General features: G+C 40.4%; 1 protein-coding gene across 1 annotated transcript; it reads right to left on the bottom strand.

Annotated features, from left to right (window-relative positions):
* Positions 1-1,886: 1,886 nt before the first annotated feature.
* On the bottom strand, positions 1,887-10,143 carry LOC104621708 (rho GTPase-activating protein 21-like; the record flags this gene model as incomplete). Its single annotated transcript, XM_010288257.1, has 5 exons — positions 1,887-4,461; positions 7,538-7,569; positions 9,340-9,445; positions 9,776-9,817; positions 10,018-10,143. Coding segments are annotated over 5 exons (2,040 nt in total), but the record flags the coding sequence as incomplete, so codon positions are not given.
* Between the last annotated feature and the right edge of the window lie 1,952 nt (positions 10,144-12,095).

Raw genomic sequence — 12,095 nt, 5'->3', positions numbered from 1 at the left:
GGAATTTAAGGTGGCCCCAAATCTTGGCAGTCTTCAAAGAGCAGAAGTACCAGTGTTTCCCAGCCGCAGATACGCTGCCACATGCCACTTTCTTCAGGCGGAGCTCAGTAATTACCTCCTCTCCCCGATGCACCCAAGATTGCTCCCTGCATCTCCCCGTCAAGTGAAGTGCTTCCCCAGAACTTCCCTCCCTCCCGCTCCGCCTGCCAGGTTATGTCCTCCAAGACCCGCGTTCCACGGAAAGGGCCAGGCAGCGGTGGTCCGAACTGCCATAATCCCCTTCGTACACCCCACAGATACTCCTGACTTTTGTCCAAGCTCCTTCTGCAACTGCTCTGCAGCTTCCGTGGGCCAGTCGGCCAGTGCAGCAGCAGCAGATACAGAGGCTGCAGAGGCCTTAAGTTTGTATCTGTAGCATTGTTGGCCAATACAATTCCTGTTTTGTGTTTTTTAAATTTTTTTTTTTTTTTTAAGTTCCTAATTTTTCAAAAGATCTTGTGTTCTATTCCAATCAATACAATGAAAGTTCCATATTCTCAAGCATGAGTTGGCAGTGATGCATCTAGATTCAGGAGTTAAAATCATTAGTTATCTGTAACCATAACAAAATGAAAATTAACTTGATCCATCAAAATGGCTGTCAACTCATAGTAAGACCAGATCCCCAGGACCCCTTATGTACCTTTGCAAGTATACAGCTTCACCGAGAAGACCCCTGCAATTTATTGTGGATGCTCAACACACTCTTAACAAGCTTCTGAAGCTAATGATGGGACAAAATATGCCTCCAGTAAGAGATGATGGTTGTTTGCTGATGAACAGGATTACAGAGGCATCACAACACCGTATTTTGAAATCCCTTGTTCAGATCCACTTTACTATTAGGACCGAAACAAAAATCATCATCAATTAGTCTGTTTCATAAAAACATACCCATTCTTCCTTGCACTTCACACAAATGCTGCTGATGCGCCAGCTTCCTCTTTGCTCTGGGGGTAAAAAGACATTTTATACTTTGAAAGGAGACCAAAAGAACATGATTCATTTTTTTGTGAACTGGTACTAGATGCACGCAATTGTGGTGAGAACTTTCACAGACCTCAACTGTCACATCTGATGCTTTTCTTCACAGCCAATTTTTATGATGATTTCTCACAAGGATGAAGAACACAGCAGATGAAAGCACAGGACTGTTACAGTCACTCTGGAAAGCAATGAAGTCTGCTTGCAACCATGTCAGCCTATGCATCTTAGTTACTGTAATTCCTTCTCTTCTCAGTAACAGGACACCCATGTAAGAGTGAATTTTTCTATGTTCGTGATGTTCATTGCTTATTTACCAAAGATAACAGGTTTAATCCTCTGCCAAGCAAGTGACGGTGTAAGAGCTGGGAATACCCAAAGTGATGAATAGCTGCTTTGTTTTCAAGTAGGTATGCAAGAAAATAGAAGAAAAGAAAAATATAACTGGTAGAGAGTTCACACACAGAAGGGTTTTTAGGGTACAAACTCATCTTTGTAGTTAAAAGTACAGAAAGCCCAAGCCTACAGTAATGTTTTGACTGGCAGATACTGGTATTTACACTGTATGACTTGGGGCTGATTACGGACATGTTTTTTTCAGTGCTACAAAACCAGCGTATTAAACAGAAAACAACTTGCTACATACCTCAGAATCAGACTATGTATCAAGATGAAAATATTTAACCAGCTGAACCCCTCTCATATGCTAACCTCCATGGTCTCGTCCCACAAACAACAGACTTGGAAGAGAAGCACCCTTTGTCCAGGAGCAACTGCAGGTTTGTCATCCAGAGGGCAGCTGCTGACTGTAACTTGGAAACGTGACATTTTTTCATTAGAATGAATTCGCATCACGCAAAGAGTCACCAAAACAATTTTATTTCCAGTGTTTAAGTGGGTATGCACACAGGCATGATACAGGTTTGGACTCATTAGGTCTTCATGCAGAATTATATTCTCGATAAAAGAAACCAGTTCCATCCAGTATCCACTATCTACACGCCTATGTTACAACATTTATATCAAATCTGGTATCTGAAGAAAAGATACACATGTAATATGTACATTTAAGTTACTTATTTTACAGAAAGATTAAAAATTCAAGTCACATAAAACTCAAAATCTGTATTAAAATTGGAAATATAAAACTCCAATATTTACTGGAATGCCTAAGGAATGGAAGCTCTGTAGCCACCTGTGTTAACATTTGTAAAATGTAATGAAACTCGTTAACAGTAAAATGCATTCATTTGTTTGTAGTAACTTTCTCTAATTTAACAATATGGCACCCTAACAAACCAAATGAATTTATGATGAGGCACTTGTTAGTGACTAAACCAAAAGAACAATTTTTCTGCATACTAATGCCAGGCCAACTCTCAGCCAGAAAACCATGTATACACTACACAGCATGTTGCATCAGATGCTTTGTTCAACATTTGTATGCAGCCATCAAATATACTTTTTCTTAAAATATATATATATATACTTTAACTTTAGTGTTCTTCTGGCTGTGGTAATGCACTGTGAAGACGTTCCACAGAGCATACTGATGAAACCAGCCCAAATGAAGGCTGCTAACAACAACAGTACAGGAAAAAATATATATATGTACACGCGCGCACACACACACACACACACACACAGTTACTGGGAAGTGTAACAGTAAGTTATGAATTGCTGTAGTGGACATATCTCCCCATTTCAAAGATACTGGTAGAATCGAGATCTAACCACTTGGGTCCCAGACAGTTTATGAGGATGGGCATCAACTGCTGGGCTGAAGTTGTTTTTGTTCATATTTTGATAATTTTCACCATTTACCTGGTCTGGTGGCTGAAATGGTCCCGAAGGTGGTGTTCTACTGACTAAAGTCAAGCTGCTGGAAGAACTGCCTTCATCTGCCTGCAAATCTGCAGATAAAGGCAGATCTACCTTTGATACATCTGCTAAGCTAGTGTTCTCAAGCCTGGGCTTTCCAGTTTCACCCGTATTAAGGTCAGTTGTGCTAGTGCGTAAACGTTCTCGTGCAAGCCAGTCTGAGATTGAGAGGTCCTGCGCTGGACATTTTGGCTTCAACCGATTCACAGCTGAAAGCTCAGATTCTCTCTCTCTGCTTTGATTTGGCTCTTGAGCTTTCCAAGCATTCAGGACACTTATTTCAGCGAAATCCCTCTGTCCTCCAAGCGTATGCCTTCGCCTGATATTTTTTCTCTTTGCAGTCTCTGCAGAGTTAGTTTTTTGATTCCCAACTCCAAACATGTCATCTGCAGATGATTTGAGCCGCAGCTTTAACCTATCTGTAATTTTAAGTCTCCAGGTAGGTTCTTGTTTGTCAGCCTCACTTCTGACTGATGTAGCTAAACTGCTTGTTGATCTTCCTTTTTTCATTATGTCAAACATTTTGGTCACAGTAGGCAAGTCCTTCTCACTCTTCGCATCCCCTGAACCCTCACTGTCCGTTTTGTGCCGTGCTGACTTTCTCCTTGACAGTGTATCACATTCAATAAGTTTGTGTGAGCTAAAAAGTCTGCGACTCTCTAACTTTGGTGTTGAACTTCCCTCAGTACAACTTACTTCACTTTCTTCAGAGTTCCTCCGACTGGTCTTTACCACTTCTGAAACTTTCCCCTTGGACAGCCTTTCAGCAGCAGCACTGGTGGCAAAGACAGGGAAGTCACTTTCACTGTCCGTCTCCACAGGACGCCCTTCGCTGATCAATTCACTTCTTTCATCATCAGCATCTTCTCCCTTGCTTTCTGTCACTGACTGCACCTCAGGGCTCAGCATACTGGCATCTAAACCAGTTAGATACATAGTAGATGAAGTAGTTGAATAATCTGAGGTGATGGAACTGACATCAGCTGCTAAAAACTCATTGTGTTTAATTTCAGGGCTGGCTACTTTTTTGCATAAGTATCTGTGCTGGGAAGCCTGGGAGGAAGTGCTAAGCATAGTGCTGGAGTCAGACACTGTCTCCTCAACCTGGGAAGAAGACTGTGAGATAGACATTTTTGGGTTATTTTTCTGTGTGGTTTGCAGACAGCTGAGATTCAGTGATTTTGTACATTTGTCATGGTAAGGCAGTGAAGTTTCCTCTGACAGGATACTTTCTTTCTTTAATGTCTTCTTTTCGTCCTTTACAACATTCACATCTTTTTTACTGCTGTTCTCTTTTTCCTTCAGGACAAACATCCTCTGTTTTCTCCCTAGGTCTCTCTCTCTTTCATGTTCCCCTTTAGCTATGTCCTCTTTTGTTATGTCACCATGAGATTGTTCTGCAAGCTCCTTCTTGAAAAACACATTATCCAACTCATCCTCTGAGCTGCTTGGTTGTGGTTTCTCTTTTGTTTTTTTCCGCTTGCGACTAGCTGCTGCAAAAATGGAGGACACAAGTAGTTCCTTGCTATACTGATCCTTTCCAGAACCCCAAGAACCCTGTTAAAAAAAGAAAAAAGGGAGAAGGCATGATTAGAAATCACAAAGAAACATTTGTAAGCCTGAGACTTTTTAAAAACATATCCCAAGCTACAGAGCAGAAAGCCTATCTTTGACAAAGACTAGTCTGTATATACAGCTATTTGGTTTGCGGTTGAGTAATAAAGCAGGCTCCATTACACCAAGACAACCTTTTCAAGATTGGTTTGCAACAGAAACTGCTTCACAGATGAGGTCCCAAAAGCGTGGTTTCAGTTCGTCCTTTCAAGGCATCTTACCTGTGTGGGAAGGCTAATTTCTCAAACTGTTTTTCAGTTATCTTTCAGGCTGTCTAAGTTTTTAAACCATATTGATTCAATATCAAAACCAATACAACGAAAGCTATACAAACCCCTAATTTAGGTGCAAATACAGGAAATTAACAGAAATAAACTTCTTCCTGCCTTTTGAGGAATCTGCCTTTAGAACTGCACAGAATAAAAAAATGGGACAAGCCCAATTATTCCATTTTATAAAAGTAATTTTAAAGTATTTTTCAACTGCACTGACATTACCATCTAGCCCCACCTCACAGCTATGCAGCTCTCCTGCTTACTGCCCCATTGTCACCTTTTAAAAGAAGCGGGAGGTTCAAGGCAGGTATCACCCCGTCTTTGGCTGCTGACCAGTGCAGTTTACATACTACAGACTTCAAGAAAAGAACACAGCAATGATATCTACTGAAAAGGGAAGTGGCTCTCATCGGAGGCCTCTGACATAGTAGGGCTGAATTCCGACATCTTTCTAGAACTCAACAGCTTAGGTGTCAGCTACCTGATCTAACATCCACGTTCAGATGTTTAGCCTGCCTCTCTGACCTAAGGGAAGCAGACCAGCAGTGGTGGGCTATGCTCAAAAAGTATTTGAAATCCCAATTGTTTGTTACTCTGCAGCACTTCAGAGAGGGAGAGGAAAAGTCGAGGGAAAAGCTATCATCATGGTAACAGTTTTAAGAAAAAAAGCTGGGACATCATTACTGAAAGGACCATCTAGTAATTCCAGATACCTAGATAAAAGAACAAGCTTAAGGACAAAGGGAAAGCTAATGCACACTAGTCACCATCTCACTACTCCGCTGTTGTCCAAAAAGGTGGTACTTTGCTCCGCAAGCACAGAATCACAGCCCCCATCTGACAGTGAACTGTTGCAGGATGGCTACTACTGTAGCATAAATGCACTGACCATACAAAGCAAAGCACTGAACAGATACAGTGCATTTAGTATTTTCCGCTCAAACAACTTCTTCTTGGTGCAGATGTCATTCCTATTTGCCATCTCCTCAGAAATTAAAGAGGTGCTGGCAATGGTGAAAACTGTCACTACAGAACTTCACAAGCCAAGGTCAAACAGCCATACAATAATACAGTGGCTATATTGACCATGACAACCTCAGTGAAGGTGCACGAATTTGTTCATGTGAATGTGGACAGGGAAGAGTTGGGAGAAACTTCTACTCAACCAACAGTAACAAAAATATTCATGGTTATCCAGAACCTCCTGCTGCATGACAGAGAATCTCCCATGTTCTTGATACAGAGCTCAGATCAGGACAGGGTTGGCAGAAGACACACATTAAGTCTTGCGGAGAGCGCCCAGGGAAACAAGCATCTGAGAAGCCTGCACAGTGACTGCCCACAGGCAGTGCAGACACCTTCTGGACAGCAGGTGACAGCTCTGAACCACTGTGCTGGCAGGCAGGTGCCAATCCAAAACTGACTGGCAATGGACCACTGGGTGTTGGGGCCTACCATTTTCCAAGTGACCACAGCAATTCTTCTCACTACTCAAATTGTGCTCTTGCATTAGCTACTGTCCCCATAAAGGACGGGTGAGCTCTGCGCATTTTTTCCATGGGTTGGGAACAGGTACATGTCCTTCTCACCACAAAGGATATCAAGCAATGCAGCCAGCTGGAGCTCCACTTGGAACGTGTCTTGCTGCAAGCAGGGCTGGCTGAACTGTAAGCAGGCCCAGGCAAGCTGCATGCATCCCACACTGCTGCTCGCAGGCCCATGACCGTGACCTGACTGATGCTGTTGCTCTGTGCCGCTCGCAGGTGGTGGTCGGTGAGAGGCAACCTGCAAACAGCGCACTCTCCTGGCACAGGCCATGCGACATGGTGTCCTGGAAGTTGGGATTTTTTGAGGCAGTGGCTGAGCCACCAAGCATCCTCAGAAAGCAGCTGTGCAGCATCTCAACAATGAACCAGGAGGATGCATTAAGTCCTGTTCTCAGCTCAAAGGGGGGCATCAGTGATACACCTAGAATGCACATAATAAATGTGCACAATTATGTTGTGCATTAATTAATGCACAATAAATAAATAATTTATGCACAGCATAAAGCTGTATTACGCGCTCACAGCTGACTGAAGTCAGGAGCATGCTGCATTTCACACAGTGCTACAGACATCTAGTGTTAGCAACTATTAAACAACAGCCTAAGGACTGAAAGATTTGTCCATGGGTCAGTCTGTTGTTAAACTGAGGACTGAACCACTTGCCCACATTGCAGTCTTATCCCCCCAACTACTAGGCTGCCCTCCCAAGCACAGCAATACTTCCTAGGGAGATTTTGCACTGCAACCTTTAACCACAACCTTTGGCTTCCTTTTAGAGGAGCTATTACCTTCCGAGGAAGAAAAGGCTGAAGTCTACATATACTTTTCTCAGTGAAACAGGGAAACACAAGTAATGTCCGGGAGTAAATAGTATGCCAACAATGACAGGGAACATACTATATACATTTACCTCTACTAAATGAGGTACAAAAGAGGTAAGCGCTCACAATTACAAGTTTGAAACAAAGCTGTTTATGTGTGCAGCTGACTGCTTTGGCAGATGCAACTAACTGCAAACAAGTGACACTTCTCCAATGTAATGCTTCAAAACTATTTGATGAGAAAACAGTATTACCACTTATTCAAAAAATTCTACGTAAGCTCTGTAGTACCTCTGCATATAAGCAATTTAATAAAGCAAGCAAATATCTAACATTTCAGAAGCATATAACTACATCATACCACAAAATGATTTACCTTAGATTTTGCTGAGTCACTAGTAGCTGAATCTGTGGAAAAATTAGAAAAAGAACACAATTCTGCTCAGTTCTGTGCAATTTTTGTTGTTGCTATAGACAATACTGGACTTATGGAAAAAGACAAGCACAGAACAAAATGTGAAGCAAATAAAAACCAGAACAGAGTGAATAGTCAGAGCTCACAAAGATGCAAGCTGCACCACAGAAAGCCACCGCCATGAAAGGATGCTGTGAATTGTAGGCAGAACCAGCTCAATGATAGGAATGGCAAAGGAGCCCTGTTCTTCTAAATAAAAAACAGAAATACTAACGTTTATTCAATGTTTTAAGTATACAGCCCCTGCAAAACCGCAGCTGAGAGACCTTTTCAGGATTGTACTGTGTACTCTCCTGAGATTCAGGATACACAAAGCAAAATCGAATGTCTCAGTACTGTTGGCTGCCCTAGGTACAAATCATGGTTCATGCAGTTATATTCTTTTTGTAAGCTTTTGAAGGAATTAAGTCATATTTTGTGTGTAAAACCCCAATTATACATCTCTTATCACCTCTGACTACATATAGGTAAAATTTTATTTTTAAATCAGCTAGATTTCAGCAGCTACCAGTTTTGTTCTTTTCTATAACAAGCACTATTATGAAATGAAAAATGGACACCATAGTTTTACTGTCTCGCAAAACCCAAGATTATACAATTACAAAGGGGGTAGGAAGGGGCTAGCACAATGACTAAAAACATGAACTGGGATGTGTTCCAGCTTTAGGGACTTTCTCCCTAGGAAGAAAGAGCTGAGCCCCCTGCCACACCCCTTTTTGACACATGGCTAATGCTTTATGACTAGAAAGACTGGTAGACCATACCATGCTATTTCTCCTCAGGGTCTGCTTCAGAGATAACAAGAAACAGCAGAAAAACTTTTAAAAAGTAGCATTGATCTGTTTAAAATACTCTTAAAAGAAAATTTACAGCACAGATCAACTTTTTTTTTTTCCATTTACAAGAAACGGGGGTTTCTGCAGACAAGGCAGCTACAGTGTGGGCAACAGTCCTCCTTCTTCCTACAGTTCCAGCTGTCCATCAGTGACATCACAGAATCCACTAATGACATCACCGTGTGATAGACTCCTCCCACTTCACCTGTTACAACATCAGTATAAAGTGACTGTTTCAGTACGTGCTGAGCAACCCTTTGAAAACTGAAACAAAAGCTAGAGGTGAAGGGATAACATCTGTGGGATACAACATGCTGGGTTAGTGCAATAGTATAGTGAAGGGAGGGGGGGAAAAGTCACCAAAAAAGAGCCTGCAACGCTTGTCCTTAGCCACACCAAGAGGATGGCATTTATAAACAGAAGGAAATCAGCTTTAGTATAGACATACTACAACATACTTAAAAGTGTCCATCATTTGGCAAGAAAACATAACTCAATTTTTTGCATTCCTAACGTTGGGAAGGAGCAATATTAGAATACCACTGAAGATCAGTCTTTCTGCCATCACAACAAACCACTTTACAGCAGCATATCTGCTTCACCTCACGATGATGATTGCATGGGTTACTGTGAATAAATAAAATAGTATGTGCAAGCCTCATCTTTTAACGATTATATTCCTGTTAGACAACAAAGTTTTCCAAATTATATCATGCATGATTATCAACAATTCAAGTCTAAGAAGTGTTAATGATCTTTTGGAAAAGAGAAAAACAGTTTATTAGTAAAAGAGAAGAGAGAGCTACAGTGAGTTAACAGAGTAGGCTATTCTAGCCTACGGACTAACACTGTCCGGGCAAGAGTTACCTGATACGTCTCCAGGAGATACTCCCGTTCTTCCAATGTTGGTGAGTAAATGATCTATGTTTGGCACTGGCTGAGATTCTACAGTGTTTTCCTCCTGCACTGTTGTCTATAGTTAATAAACAGAGATCTCTTCATCATCGTTTCACAAATAGTTAATTATGATTCAACAGCATTTAGAAAATTGCATTATTCACCTGAGGACACGCTTTCCTCACGTGTTCTTATTTTCCCGTTTTGTTTTACACTTTTAAAACAAATGCACGGCTTTATTTTATTAAAAAAATCATTACTGCAAGGACTGGAGAGCTAAAAACGTGCTTCTGAAGAGCAAACCATACAGTGATATAGTAAGAAATATAGAGACATTCTAGAGGCAGCAGAAGCAGATTCTAAACTAAGATAATTAGAACACAAATATTTATGACACAATACTTACAAGAGGTTCTTCAGCATCATCTTCTGTGAAAAACCAGTCATGCTACAATTTAAAATAAAAAAGGTGAAAACCCCACAAGAAACACAAAACCCAAACGTGGAACAATCAAACATGGACATCACTAAAAATGATATCCTGGAGTTTGAAGGATAAGTACCAGACCCAAACTGGCCCAATAAGAGAAAAGCTGGTCGATCTGTGTTTGATCTTATTTTTTTAAATAATGAAATGCATCCACTTACTTTTTGGATGAGTGTTTCTACAATTTTATATTGGTCTGGCATGTGCGTAACCATGTGTGTCATGTTATCATCAGATGTCCTTACGAGTGTTGGACCAAATACTATTGCCAGGTTTCTTGGTTCCATCTAAGAAATGAAACATTTTGACATCATATATTTATAATGAGAAAATACAATAATATGGGCTAAGTACATTAATATTACACTATTAGTATCTCAGAACCATTTTAAATAAGTACAAATAAAAGGTTTTTAAAAACATATTACTGACTCAGGTGAACGTTACATTACACTAAAACTCTCCTATACACAGCTGCAATAAATGCATCCAGCATTTCTGCAACTCAGAATTTAACATTCCCTAATCCATTGCAAGTAAACAGCTCCACAAGCACGGAAAACTCAGATATATTCCTTACACTTCCAGGGGATTTTTTTTTTTTTCTTTCCATAAAGACTGTTCGTTTTGTTTAGAAACACTGACGTTTTAAGATTTTTTTTTTTTTTTTAAATAAAAATGCATTGGTAGTTCCCTGTTTTTTTTTCCTGAAAATGTTTACATGACACACAAAAAAAATTAAGCTGATAATCAAATACTGTATTATGTCTACTGACAAAGAGCTCATTCAATTTGCAACTACTTCGGAGGTGGCAGCAGCAACCAACATCATAGATCCAACACATCTATTCATGAGACAGACTCAAGAGTTATCCGATAAGGTCACAACATTAATCATCCACTTAATTTACTTTTAATATTTTATCTCTGACAAAAATTCCAAGAAAGCAGCAGCAGAATAGTTAGCTCCTATTTTTGCGTACTTCTGTGACTTACAGCTTACTGTTGTGACACAGAATGGACCAATAACACATAGGAGGCAAGGTCCTTGTGCTTACCAGAAGGGAGTTGCAAACATAATGACACAAGCCCCTAATGCTCACTTTGACTTCAATTGTGGCCTTTGACAAGTCATACAATTATACTATCACCTCACTTACCAAGCTTTATATATTCTATAGCATTATTATTTAAACAACATTTATACGGCACACCAAAACCATAAAATGATAAGTATGCTTTAGGCATTGCACTTAAAAATTACATTTACTATCACTTCCTTATAATGTCAGCTATAATTCCACTAAAGGTTATAGTTTATTTATTTTCTTTATATAAATAGGAAAGAAAAATGTGTGTGTATATATAACTAGAAAGTACTATTTACAGAACTGATGTTGGAACCTACCATATTTATCTGAGCTGAGGCATTTTCTATTTTTAACTTATTTAAAATTGGCCATAGGCTCCTCTTATACAGCATTAATCACATACTTTTTTTCCTTCTACCCTGCACATTGGCAGCCAAGTAACAAGTCACCATGTTACCTGCCCTGAGGTACACATCCATAAGCACACCCATATTGTACACAGCTTTGCATTCAGCTGAGAGGTAAAAAAAGGGAATACTATTGTTTGCATTTACTCTGGGATTATAGCAGGCACAGAAGCACTTAACATAATCTAACTCCTCCCCATCCCATGAAAATGACAAAAAGCTATCTTAGTGGTGGACTAAGACCGTGGAGTGGTGAACTACCACCCTTTACATTATTAATTTTCTTTCTTAAAACCAGTCAAACCAGCATCTATACGATCATCAAACATTCAAGTAATTACAGCAAGTCCTAGTCTTAAAAATTCCTCCAGTGTTCAGGAAGCCAGGCTTCGCACAAAGCTGGTGTGACAGTCTCTGTCAACAGGTTCATTCAGGTCACAAACATACACCTGTACCCTGCCCAGGCACACTGTTATTGGTGTCTACAGGGGATTATATGGAATTTACAGTCTCGGGATAAATTTAGGATGTAAGCAGTTATTGCCACAAGAATTTGTCAGCTCATGGCTTAGACAGGTGTACTTTCTGCTGGGTAAAAAACTGGCTGGACAGCCGAGCCCAGAAAGTTGTGGTGAATGGACTTAAACGTGGCGGCCGGTCACAAGTGGTGTTCCCCAGGGAACAGTGCTGGGGCCGGTCTTGTTTAATGGCTATTGATGATCTGGATGAGGGGATCGAGTG

This window comes from Phaethon lepturus, unplaced genomic scaffold (assembly GCF_000687285.1).
Source record: "Phaethon lepturus isolate BGI_N335 unplaced genomic scaffold, ASM68728v1 scaffold17760, whole genome shotgun sequence".
NCBI lineage: Eukaryota > Metazoa > Chordata > Aves > Phaethontiformes > Phaethontidae > Phaethon > Phaethon lepturus.
Note: the sequence above shows the minus strand (reverse complement) of the source record. Positions and strands in the feature narration are given on the sequence as shown.